The sequence below is a fragment of the Crinia signifera genome, chromosome 4, assembly GCF_055691185.1.
Source record: "Crinia signifera chromosome 4, ASM5569118v1, whole genome shotgun sequence".
NCBI lineage: Eukaryota > Metazoa > Chordata > Amphibia > Anura > Myobatrachidae > Crinia > Crinia signifera.
The window spans coordinates 258,738,023-258,751,352 of NC_139220.1; the positions used below are offsets into that span (position 1 = coordinate 258,738,023).

The window sequence follows — 13,330 nt, forward strand, 5'->3', positions numbered from 1 at the left end:
TAGGTATTTGTGCAATTGTATTAAGAATTAAAGTGAGTTAGAATGTATTAGTGGCTGGGATGGTATGTAACCTCTTACCATTTGTTTATCTTAGTTTTATTGCTAGTGGGAGAGGGGCTCTGGCTGGGTGGGGTCTTAATCAATTAACTTAGAAACAGCTTTTAGTATTTAGTGAGAATACTAGGCTGACACAGCCTGGCTGACTATTGATATTTTGTCAGTTTTTAAAGTAGGAAGATTTTTAAGTAGGGAAAAAGTTACATAGATTAAAGATTGGACTTATTCTGGACAGAAACTGACAACCAACTTAACATCTTGATATCAAAGTGATTCAGAAAAACAGAAACTACAGCAACTCAGAAAACCAAGGGACTGCTTTGAGTGAGCTCACTTCATACTCACAACTCACAACATACTACTCCTGGCTATCTGTATGTTCATCCAACTTATCACTATTTCTGCAACTGCTAAAACTTTGAATATCACTGTTAATGCTTGTATTTGCACTGTCTGTTTTGAAAATGCACAGCTGTACCTCTAATGACTTCACCACTTCTGCTCTTCCATTGATAGTAGGTGTCCCCCATCATTTTATTCTTGGTCCTCTTCTTCTCTATCTCTATATGCCCTCCCTGGGTGAGCTTATTTGCTCACTTATACCCCTTTTACACCGCCGAAAAATCCGGGTCAGCGGCGGGTCAGACCCGGATCCGCGGCGGTGTAAATGGGGGGTATCCGTTTCCATTTACACGGGTCCTCTACCCAGGTCCTGACCTGGGTAGAACACGGATAGGACCCGTGTAAATGTCGGTGTAAATGGTCCCGCTGCGGGTGCAGGCACCCGCAGCGGGTCCACAGCGTGCAGCGCTGGGGAAGATGTTCCCAGCTGCTGCGGGAGGAGGGGGGTCCCTGCGGCTGCTGAGGAGAGGGGGGTACCTGTCAGCCTGCTGTGCTGGGGGTACGGGGGTGCTAGGGGTGCTGGGGGTACCTGTCCTGCCTGCGGTCGGATCTCAGCGGAGAAGATGATGTGCGCCGCTGCTGTATCACCCCCCCCCCCCCCCCCGCATCCGGCAGCCGGTCCCTGCGGCGTATGGAGTGTCAGTATCGGCGGTCCCTCCAGCGCATAGGAACTAGTACTAGTTCCCATGCGCCAGAGGGACCCCCGCCACTGACACTCCATACGCCGCACGCCACGCCGCAGGGACCGTCTGCCGGGGAGGGGGGGGGGGGGGGGGGGGGTACAGCAACGGCGCACATCATCTTCTCCGCTGAGATCCGACCGCAGGCAGGACAGGTACCTTCAGCACCCCTTGCACCCCCCAGCACCCCGGCACCAAGCACAGCAGGCAGGACAGGTACCCTCCGGCACCCCCAGCACCTTAAAAAAAAAAAAAACACTTAACCTGGGTCAGCCCTGATATATATATATATATATATATATATATATATATATATATATATATATATATATATATATATATATATATTATATTTCTATATATTATATATTTCTATATATATATATATATATATATATATATATATATATATATATATATATATATATATTTCTATATATATATATATATATATTTTTCTATAAATATATATATAAAATATTATTTAAGGCAGGGCTGACCCAGGTTCAGTGTAAATGGTGCAGACCCAGGTCCGACCCAGGTCAAAGTGCTGTGTAAATGGGGTATAAAGCAGGGTCAGACCCTGGATACTCCAGCATTCAAAGACCAGGGTCCGACCAGGGTTTTTGGTGTAAAAGGGGTATTAACTTCCACTATCACCTCGATGCTGATAATACTAAAATATACTGCTCCTTTCCTGATCTCTCTCCCTCTATCCTCACTCATATCTCCTACTGTCTCTCTGCTATCTACTCTTGGATGACCCAGCGCTTTTTTAGACTTAAAATATCAAAGACTAAGCTGACCTCTTCCCACCCTCCAGCATAAAACCTGACCATCTCTCATCCTAAACTACTGTTTATGCTCACTTCTTTCCCTTCTGTGTCACCCCTGTCTGTCTAACTCTCCCCTTTTAGAATGTAAGCTCTCACGAGCAGGGCCCTCTCTCCTCTTGTGCCTTTCTTAGAATATATAAACCTCTGCCACCCTGATGATTGCTTCAGTGTCCTGTCCCCTGATGCAACTATCCATTTTTACCATGTACTTGTCCTAAACTGTCTTGTACTGTAATTTGATATGTGTTTTTGCTCCTAATTATGCTTTGTAAAGCGCTGCGGAATCTGTGTGCGCTATATAAGAAACTGTTAATAAATAAATAAATAAATAAATGTCAAAATGCGAATGAGAAAATGCCCAAAAGTAAACCAGTATTCACCAGCAGGGGGCAGTAAGTCCATCTTATGGCTGATTTCCAGCTCTGGGCATACACAATAATGATTGGATCCTCCCTGCTTCTTTCTATTGTAGAACTAGTTATCCAAAGTTAAATGTGTTATTAGAGTTACTATAGGGCACAGAATGACTGCACAAGTTGCTGAGCTGACCTGAGACAATGCTTTATGCTCTATATACACACAGAGGGGGTTACGCTGGTTCACTCGCAATGGCAAATTCCTTCTCAAATGGACAAAACCATGTGCACTGCAGGTGGGGCAGATGTAACATGTGCAGAGAGAGTTACATTTAGGTGGGTTATTTTGTTTCTGTGCAGGGAAAATACTGACTGCTATATTTTTCACTGCAATATAGATCTCACTTTGAAGTAAAACCCCACCCAAATCTAATTCTCTGCACAAGTAACATCTGCCCCACCTGCAGTGCACATGGCTTTGTCCATTTGAGAAGGAATTTGCCTTTGCGAGTGAACCAGAACAAGGGCCACAGTATTTGCTGACTGTCCTGTAGTTTATGCTGGAACCATTCCTTACAGGCTGACACCATTGCTTAGCCTTTCATTTCCTTTAGTGCATTGATTTTTGTTTAGAAAATGAGTTGCATTCAGCTGATGAGCACAGTTTATACTACAGTGTAAATACAACCAAACAAATTCAATCCCAGCTTTGTATTTAACTTGTAAACCGATTGAATATTCTGATTTGAAGAGACTGCCTATAACCATAGTTGCCTACTTTTGAAAACTAGTTTCAGGGAGATTATAGTTAATAGTAGAATTTTGCATAGCGACCCATTGAGGGGGCGTGTCATGCTCCCCCCAAAGGGCGTGTCTAGTTCCATATATGGAGAGATTGTGAACGTGGCACCTAGAAGCGTGGGTGTGCACTGCTACATCTGAGAGGAATCTTTTAAAATTACTTATATCCAAATGTAGATGTTCCCCAAAGCAGTTAGTAAGAGCTACTATACTTGGTAAAGTGCTGGAAAATAGTTGCAATGTTTCAATGTAAATTTATCTATCTCACATAGGTGACATGAGGGAGATTGCTAGACTAATGAGGGAGAGAGGGAGATTGCTGTTATTTCAGGGAGTCTCCTGCAGAATGCAGGAGGGTAGGCAGCTATGCCTATAACTCTCCCAATTTGGTGACAGTTTCCAAATATGTTGTACTATGTGACCTATTCCATGCTGCGAGTACCATCGCCAGGTGAGAGGGGACACTGAAGTGTAGTTAATAATGCTGGGCAGAAACAGTCATATAAATAAGCCTATCAGAGTGACAGACATTTTATCTGACACTGGAGATATCCGGAACATACACTGTGATGTCTCTCATAGTGCATGTCACCTGATATCGGCGCTATGTTCCCAGGAAGGAGACATTTCTCTGTTAGTTCTTATGTAAAGGAACAGGGGAAAATGTCTGTCCGTGAGCCGCAGGATGGCATGCAGTGCCTGATGCGGCCAACTGGAAACTAGAAACAGTTGTGTCAGATGGATATACTGTACAATCCAGCATGCCCGACAGATTTCAGATAGGTCAACAGCATGCATGCTGCAATTATCGGCTGATATCGAGCAGATCGGCCAGATAATCGTAGCATGTATCATAGTAGAGAGACATCAAGTACCAACCAACCAGCTCTTAACTGTTGAACACAGCCTGTAACATAACAGTTAGGGGCTGAGTGGCTGGTACTTTGGGGCAGATGTTTTAAGCCTGGAGAAGTCATAAAGCGGAAGGTGGTAGCGCACTAGCCAATCAGCTTCTAACTGTCAGGTTACAGGCAGAATGTGAGAAATGACAGGAGCTGATTGGCTGCTGCGTTATCACCTTCCACTTTATTACTTCCAAAGGCTTAATATATCTACCCCTATCTATCTCTGTCCACTGTATCACTCTCCAAGGCTAGGTAATAGGCCGCTGCAATGATGATGGCTGCCAGTGCTACCAGGGAGCTTTATGTACATAAAAAAAGGGAAGGGAAGGGCTCCTGACGATAGAGATTACATGAAACATCCACTATTTCTGCCCTGCCAAGGAAATATTATGTGTGGTGTTTTTGATTTCAACTAATACCCCTTTCACACCCGCCACATGGCAATTACCCGGCATTTCTGAGTGCAGGGTCATTTTGCCGGATGCAGTCTGACCCCGATTTACACCACCCGCAAATTACCGGGTTAAAGCTTTTCAGTCTGTGAATTTGCTGAAAAACCCGGGTTTTTTTGTGGTGTGAAAGGGTCAACACTGGTCTTAAATCCCGGCACTCCAACCTTGAACAAGATCAGGGTCGGAGTGCCGGGATTTAAGACCTGTGTTGACCCTTTCACACCAAAGAAAAGCCCGGGTTTTTCAGCAAATTCCCGGATTGAAAGGCTTTAACCCGGTAATTTGCTTCTGGTGTAAAAGGGGTATAATGACTTGTTTTAAGACTTCCTCTTACATAAAAGTATCATTGTAATAAAATGTAACTGTAAAACTTTAATCATGCAATACATTAAATGTGACAATTTCTTAGCATCTTCTGAGCCCCAGAAAGGGGCAAGCGCAGGTCACAATGGTTTCCCGAAACCAGTAAAATGGCTGATCAATATCATATATTTTGGCAATTGCTACAAGACACTCTTGCATTTATTCATTCATTCCCCAATTAAATACCCAATTAGTGATGATTAGGGTCTTTCTACTCAGTCGTGAAATTGAGCAGAGGAAGCCCAAACAGTAGAACTTCAATCGCTATGGAATTAGAAGTCACAGCATGCTCCGATAGCTGCTGGCTGGCAGTGCTTTGCTGGGATTAGTAGTCCCATAACAGCTGGATAGCCAATGCCTGCCCAAACCTAAAGTGGAATATTATGGAAATACATACAGGAAGGACTTAACCAGCAATCACACTGTACTTACTTTGAGTGCAGAACAGCCCCGTCCAGCCAGCCGTGCATTTACACTCTCCGTCATATGCGCTGCACTCGGCATCGTTGTGGCAGTTGCATGTGTGGATACAATCCGGACCCCATAAGCCAGAGGGACATTCTGTTAAAAACAGATGTAGAGAAGTCACCTCAATGCAGACCATGCCACTCCGCACAGAGGCGGAACTACCACTGGTGCAGCAGGTGCAGTGCACTGTCATGCCATCCTGCATGGGTTGGAGTGTGGTAGAGGAGGGGGCTTAAATGTTATATTTGTACCTGGGTGCACAACCCACAAGTTCCACCACTGGTTCAGCATATAAGGGTTTCTAAAACAGCAATCAAAGGTCTACCTTATATCAAACTTGCCTACTTTTAACTTCTCTCCGGGAGAAGGCCGGAGAGGAGACCACACAGCAGCATGTCAGGGGGCGGGTGGGAGGTGGATGTGAAATGGTGCGATTTGCGTCATTTTAGCCCCGCCCCTCACCGCGGACCCACGAAAATCAGTATGTAGTGTAGCGGGGAAGGGGGGTGCTGGGGACAGTGTGGCCAATGCAGGAGGCTTGCCCACCTTCCCGGGGGGCCGGGAGGGGGACCCACATTTCGGGAGCCTCCCGGCAAGCCTGCTTTATATTCCAGAACAATGGAGGGTGCCATCTCTTGTTATTTAAACTACAAAATGCATGTCTCATCCCTCTCACTCACAAAGGATTCCAGTGTTGTTATGCCCAGTGGGCCTTTATGAAAGACAGGTATCTTCAGTCACGGGCAAGTGCCGCAGAAGGGTATAACCTGTATCTTAGCAAACCATGCTAGGGGGCAAATGTAAATTCTACCTTGCATATATGACACAAATACTGATCAGTCTTACATCTATACTGCGATTTAGAGTTGGGCTAGGAGGTGACCCCCCCTCCCCCAACTCTAAACCTGTCACATTTTACATTAACTTCGGCACCGCAACATGGTTCTGCCAAGGTGCACAGTGACACAGTATGGCTATAACTGCTATGCACTGTAAATGTGCCCCAAGGCTGACATCCCATAAATAGGGATATAATTTATAAAGCAGCCATGAATAAGACATTATAATGTGTAGCTATAGGGCCACTTTAACTGGGCTTCCAGCTTCCTCCATCACTGCCACTGAACAAAACATTTTTGTTTAAGTCAATTAAAGCACAGTCAGGAGCAGGTCAGCATCTACTGCAATCTCCTTCTTTTATATAACATGTAATTCAATTGTATCTCCATGCGGGATATGCTGGCTCCACAGCAATAAAGGACATTAGTATGCAGCATCTCAGCTCAAGCAAAAGAATTCAGGGAATGTGAGGCCAGTGAGATACAGGAACGATGCTACAGGGCAGCGGTGGGTCAGGAAATACACTTGTCCTGGCTTCTGTACAGAGCAACTGCAAGTGCACTGATGTGCCGCAAAGCAACATGGGACACTAGCAAATTGGTATGTTCCGAGTAACTACATAACAGTGACGCATGAGGGGAAAAGGGTTTTGTGTGACCGAGTGCCAGTTACCATCAGAGCAGTCAATGCCTATCCAGCCGGGGTAGCACTGGCACAAGCCGTCAATTGGGTTGCAGGTGGCATTGTTGCTGCACGCACACACCTCCGCACAGCTCCTTCCATATCTTCCACTTGGGCAAACTGTCAGGGTGAAAGGAAGAACATTCAGATTTCATATGCATTGGGTACATTTTCCAAAAATGTGAGTTCTATTGAAGAAGGGATGTTGCCCATAGCAACCAATCAGATGCTATCTATTATAGTCTAAAAGGTGCTAAATAAGAAATACAATCTGATTTTTTGGTATGGGCAACATCCCATCCTTAATAGAACCCCCATCTTAGTATTTTTAAAGTGTCAAGTATTTAAAACCTGTATTGTCCTTTCTAAATGATTGCCGCTTTAACAATACAGACTTGCTGGTATCTCAGAACTATTATATAAGCCACTATGAGTTCATTGTCCAAACGCTCTAATCTTGCAAATCGGAGCAATCTGTGACACTTGAATAAAGGGATTTTTGTAAGAACTTACCGTTCGAATCCCTTTCTCTGATATGGTCCTGGTGACACAGCTTCACATTGGGATGTAGGAGGGTCCGTAGGAGCCAGGCACCTATCCTAAAGCTTTAGAGGGTAGGCTCCTCCCCTTCTGCATCCCAGACTCTTCAGTTCAATCTTTCAAAGCCACTGGAATACATTAACTCAGTACAAACGCCTGCACATATTATATGCACATTTTTCAAAAATAACTTTTAACCATATAACATGAAACATCATGAACCTGGCATACTTACTGAGCGTAAGGGAGGGATCGCTGTGTCACCAGGACCATATCAGAGAAAGGGATTCGAACGGTAAGTTCTTCCAAAAATCCCTTTTTCTCTTTCAATGGTCCTGGTGACACAGCTCAACACTGGGACGTTCCAGAGCCGGTCCTTTGGGTGGGTACGCTCAGGTCTGCAGCTCTCATCACTGCACGCCCGAATGATGCATCCTCCGACGCGAACTCATGGAACCTATAGAATTTGGCAAATGTTTGAACAGATGACCAAGTGGCGGCCCTGCAAACCTGCTCAGCTGTTGCCCCATGTCGAACCGCCCAAGAGGTGGTGACCGACCTGGTGGTATGCGCATTAATCCTGGCCGGAACAGGCCTACCAACTTTAGTATATGCAAACGCTATAACAGAGCGCAACCACCTAGCAATGGTCTGCTTAGAAGCAGGCCAACCAATTTTGTGTATGTCATACAAAACTAACAAGGTGTCAGTCTTTCTGACACTCTTAACTCTGTCCACATAAATGCGCCATGCGCACACAACATCCAAATTCCTCAATTTGTCCCTTTTCCTTGAACCCTCTGGGGGTTGAAACACAGGCAGAACTATCTCCTGATTTAGATGAAAAGCAGAGACTACTTTTGGTAAAAATTGGGGTACCGTCCAAAGGACAGCCCTATCATCATGAATTATAAGGAAGGGAGACTTGCAGTACAATGCTCCCAACTCCGATACTCTTTTTGCTGACGCCACCGCCAACAAAAATACCAGTTTCCATGTAAGGAATTTAAGGTCAGCCGACCCTAACGGCTCAAAAGGCGCCTTTTGAAGACACTCCAAAACCAGAGATAAATCCCATGGTGCTACTAATTGTTTGTAGGGAGGTTTCAATCGGGACACCCCCTGCAGGAAGGTCTGTACTTCCGGTAATAATGCAATCCTTCTTTGTAAGTAAATTGACAAGGCCGAGATCTGTACTTTGAGTGACTGAAGGCTTAACCCGGAGGAAAAGCCATCCTGCAAAAACTCCAACAATTTTGCCAATTTAAAGCGTGATGTGTGTGACTTGTCTTTCACACCATCGAATATAGGTTTTCCAGACCCTATAATAATTTGCAGAAGATACTGACTTTCTGGCTTTAATCATTGTGTTAACCACCGCCTCTGAGAATCCTTTATTCCTCAAAATGGCGGTTTCAACAACCAGGCCGTCAAAATTAATCGAGCTGAATCCAGATGGTTGAACGGTCCTTGTTTTAGAAGGTCTGACCTCAGAGGTAGACGCCACGAGTCCACAGACAATCTCTGAAGCCTCAAATACCAGGACCTCCTTGGCCAATCTGGGGCCACTAAAATTACTGGAATTGTCTGGGCCTGTATCTTTTTCAACACTCTTGCCAACATTGGAACTGGTGGAAAAACATAAAGAAGATTCCCCTCCCAGGGGATAGTCATGGCATCCACTGCTTCTGCCAGTGGATCCCTCGTCCTGGCATAAAACCTGGGTACCTGATGGTTGAACCTGGATGCCATCAGGTCCACATCCGGGGTTCCCCACCTCATTGTAATCTGGTGAAATACTTGTGGGTTCAGGCTCCATTCCCCTTCCATCAGCTCCTCCCTGCTCAGGAAGTCGGCCTTTATATTCTCCACTCCTGGTATGAATATTGCTGATAATGCTGGAACATTCTGTTCCGCCCACAAGAAGATTCGGGACACCTCCCACATAGCCAGCTTGCTGCGTGTGCCTCCCTGGTGTCACACCAGGGGGCTTAGTCGACAAGACTGAGACCTCTGGTGGGGACCTGGACCGGTACCTGAACCGGGGAGGTTGGAGAGGACCCTTGCGCATGGAGTGCGCGACAGTGCACCCAGAGCCAATAAGCAGTCAGAGGTAAAATACAACCGGAGTTTATTTGCAGATGGTTGTAATATAAACAGACAGTAAAGTATGCAGGAGAAATAACAAAGTTCATGCAGATTGCAATACTTTACAGATGTGATGTGATGTGGGATCGATGGTGGAACATCGGATGTGAAGACTGTGGGTCCGGAATGACGGACGGAAGACTTGAGCTTGACTGTGGGTCCGGAATGACGGACGGAAGCTTGGTTTGGAGATCCGGAATATCGGACTATCGATGATGATGTGGGAACATCGGATTCGGGTATCGGATATGGAAGATGACTGTGGGTCCGGAATGACGGACGGGAGATGACTGTGGGTCCGGAATGACGGACGGAAGCAGGAGATCCGGAATATCGGACTAACGATGGAACATCGATGGTGGATGATGCTGGAGCATCGGAAGGACCAGAGTCCCGGAGCTAGGCTTGGTCGCTGGGCTGTAGAGGCAGGATCACAGGCGATGGAATAACCTGGACTTCACAGGAGATGGAACAACCTGGAACACACTGCAGCATGGAAGACAACACCAGCAGAGAACAAGGACAGCTGACCATACACTGGAGACAACTGAAGCACTAGCAATGGTTCTGAGAGCTCCCAGCATACTTATCCCCACTGGGTGGCCAGGATTGGCCGAGGAAGTATGACAGGGAGATCAGAACCAACAGGATTGGACAGCACAGACATGTGACTGGAAAGAACATGGCAGCCCCCATGTCTGCTATGGCGGGAAAGTGTGTTTGTGCACACCATGCTGGATACTGGGAGCAATGGCGGCGGACAGGTGGATTGCCGTGCACTGGGGACTGTCACTGGGAGACAGGAGGCCGGCAGAGATGACGTCTGGACCGCAAGCTGAACCTGCGGAGGCACTTAGCCGGTAGGAAAGTCTGTCTGACAGCTCGGATCGTGACAGCACCCCCCCCTTTAAGGGTGGCCCCAGGACACCTTTTAGGCTTGCGGGGAAACTTGGAGTGGAACGCCCGGATGAGTCTGGGAGCATGGACATCGATGGCATTGGTCCATGATCGTTCTTCGGGGCCGTAGCCCTTCCAATCGATCAGATATTGCAGACGACCATATCGGATGCGAGAGTCCAAGATTTTACTGACCTCATATTCTGTTCCACGCTGGGTGCAAACCTTAGGAGCCTTGGGGAGCTTGGAATGAAAGCGATTCAGAACCAGCGGCTTGAGCAGCGAAATGTGGAATGTAGCTGGCACTTTCAAATAGGGCGGCAACTTGAGCTTGTAAGCTACTGGATTGACGACTCGCTCAACTGGGAAAGGACCAATATATCGGGGAGCGAACTTCATCGATGGCACTCTCAATCGAAGATTCTTGGTTGACAACCAGACACGATCTCCTGGACGGAGGGCTGGCACAGCTCTGCGTTTCTTGTCGGCAAATTTTTTGTACCTGCTTGAAGCCTTCAGAAGTGAAGAACGAATGAGCTTCCAGGATTTGACGAATTGCCGGATGGTCGTGTCGACCGCTGGAACAGAGGACACAGGTTGCAGAGTGAAGTCAGGAACTCGAGGATGAAACCCATAATTGGCAAGGAATGGAGTGACATTTGATGAAGAATGATAATGGTTATTATGGCAGAACTCTGCCCATGGAAGGAGTTGAGCCCAGTCATCTTGGGAAGAAGAGACATATGTGCGGAGAAATGCTTCAAGGTCCTGATTCACCCTCTCCGTTTGGCCATTTGTTTGAGGGTGGTAGGCTGTGGAAAACTTTAACTTGATTTGAAGCAAGGAGCACAGGCTTCGCCAGAACTTGGCTACGAATTGGACTCCTCTATCGGAGATGATTTCAAGAGGCAGCCCATGAAGCTTGAATATCTCTTTGATAAAGAGCTGGGACAGCTTGGAAGCTGACGGAAGACCGGTGAGGGGAACGAAGTGAGCCATCTTGGTGAACCAACCAACAATCACCCAGATGGTGGTGAACTTGTCAGACTCTGGAAGATCAGTTACAAAGTCCATAGAGATATGCGTCCAAGGACGATGTGGCACTGACAGTGGCATCAATTGCCCAGGAGGAGACTGACGACTGGTCTTGTGCTGAGCACATTTAGCACAAGAGGAAACAAAGTCCTGTACATCCTGTTTGAGGGACGGCCACCAGTAGGACCTGGTGATAAACTCGTAAGTTTTCTGAATGCCTGCATGGCCAGCGAATTTTGAAGAATGCGCCCAACAGAGCAACTTCTTTCTTAGAGCTGGCTTTACATATCTTTTCCCTGTAGGGGGCGTGAGATTTGAAACTCTCATTGCGGAGAAGGCCACTGGATCAATAATGAAATGTTGATGTGTGGACTTGGACTCACTTTCTTGCTCCCATGAGCGGGAAAGGGCATCAGCTTTTCGGTTTTGTGTCCCTGGACAGAACGACAGCTTGAAACGGAACCTGGAAAAGAAAAGTGTCCATCTGGCTTGACGGGGATTTAAACATTGAGCAGACTTGAGATACAGAAGATTCTTGTGGTCTGTGATAATTGTGATCTCATGAACAGCGCCCTCTAGAAGATATCTCCATTCTTCTAATGCCAACTTGATGGCGAGAAGCTCTTGGCCACCGATGGCATAGTTACGCTCTGCAGGCAGGAACTTACGGGAGTAGAACCCACAGGGATGAAGACGACCATCGGGCGCTTTCTGCGAGAGGACTGCCCCAACACCCACGGAGGAGGCATCAACCTCGAGAATAAAGGGCAAGGTGGTATCAGGTTGTCTTAAAACAGGAGCGGAAGTGAACCTCTGTTTCAACAGATGGAAGGCTTCGATGGCTTCTGCCGGCCACTTCGCTGGATTAGACCCCTTTTTCGTTAAGGCAGTGATGGGAGCCACAATAGACGAGAAATTACGAATGAATTTTCTGTAATAATTGGCAAAACCCAGGAAACGTTGAATACCTTTCAGCGAAGAGGGAATTGGCCAATCTTGGATGGCCTGCAGTTTTCCTGGATCCATTTGAAGACCAGAACCGGAGACAATGTACCCTAGGAAGGGTATAGACTTCACCTCGAAGACACACTTCTCCAGTTTACAGTAGAGATGATTAGCTCGCAGCCGGAACAGAACCTCTTTGACCCAATAACGATGTTCTGTGATGTTATTGGCATAGATTAAAATGTCATCGAGATATACAACTACATGACGATACAGAATGTCCCGAAAAATCTCATTGACATAGTGCTGGAACACGGCTGGGGCATTGCTGAGCCCGAAGGGCATGACGAGGTACTCATAGTGGCCGTCTCTGGTATTAAACGCCGTCTTACACTCGTCGCCTCTCGTATGCGGATGAGATTATATGCACCCCTCAGGTCGAGTTTCGTGAAGATGGTTGCACCGCTGACACGGTCAAACAGCTCGGTGATGAGGGGCAACGGATATCGGTTCTTTACTGTAATGTCATTGAGGCCGCGATAATCAATGCAGGGACGTAGGCCTCCATCCTTCTTCTTGACGAAGAAGAATCCTGCGCCAGCAGGAGAAGTCGAAGGACGGATGAATCCCTTTGCCAGATTTTCCTTGATGTAATTGGTCATGGCTTGAGTCTCTGGAAGAGAGAGAGGATAGGTTCTACCTCTGGGTGGTTCTTTGCCTGGGATAAGTTCGATAGGGCAATCCCACGGTCTGTGAGGAGGTAGGACATCAGCGCCAGACTTGCTGAATACATCTGAGTACTCTTGGTAGGGAAGAGGCGGAAGGTCTGCTGCATCGGCTGAAGAATGACGAGCTGGGAGTACCTTTTGGAGACAGGTACCGGAGCAGGAAGGATCCCAGGAAAGGATTTCCGATGTCTTCCAA

At 46.7% G+C, this 13,330-nt stretch overlaps 1 protein-coding gene across 10 annotated transcripts in view; it reads right to left on the minus strand.

Moving 5' to 3' along the window:
- The window catches only part of MEGF11 (multiple EGF like domains 11), a 418,300-nt gene that overhangs the window by 34,017 nt on the left and 370,953 nt on the right, over positions 1 to 13,330 (minus strand). For all 10 annotated transcript variants that reach the window (XM_083184347.1, XM_083184348.1, XM_083184344.1 and 7 more), the window contains 2 exons: positions 6,833 to 6,961; positions 5,285 to 5,413 (listed from right to left, as the gene is read on the minus strand). In XM_083184347.1, the coding sequence (XP_083040473.1) occupies positions 5,285 to 5,413; positions 6,833 to 6,961 (258 nt within the window). The remainder of the gene's footprint in view (positions 1 to 5,284; positions 5,414 to 6,832; positions 6,962 to 13,330) is intronic.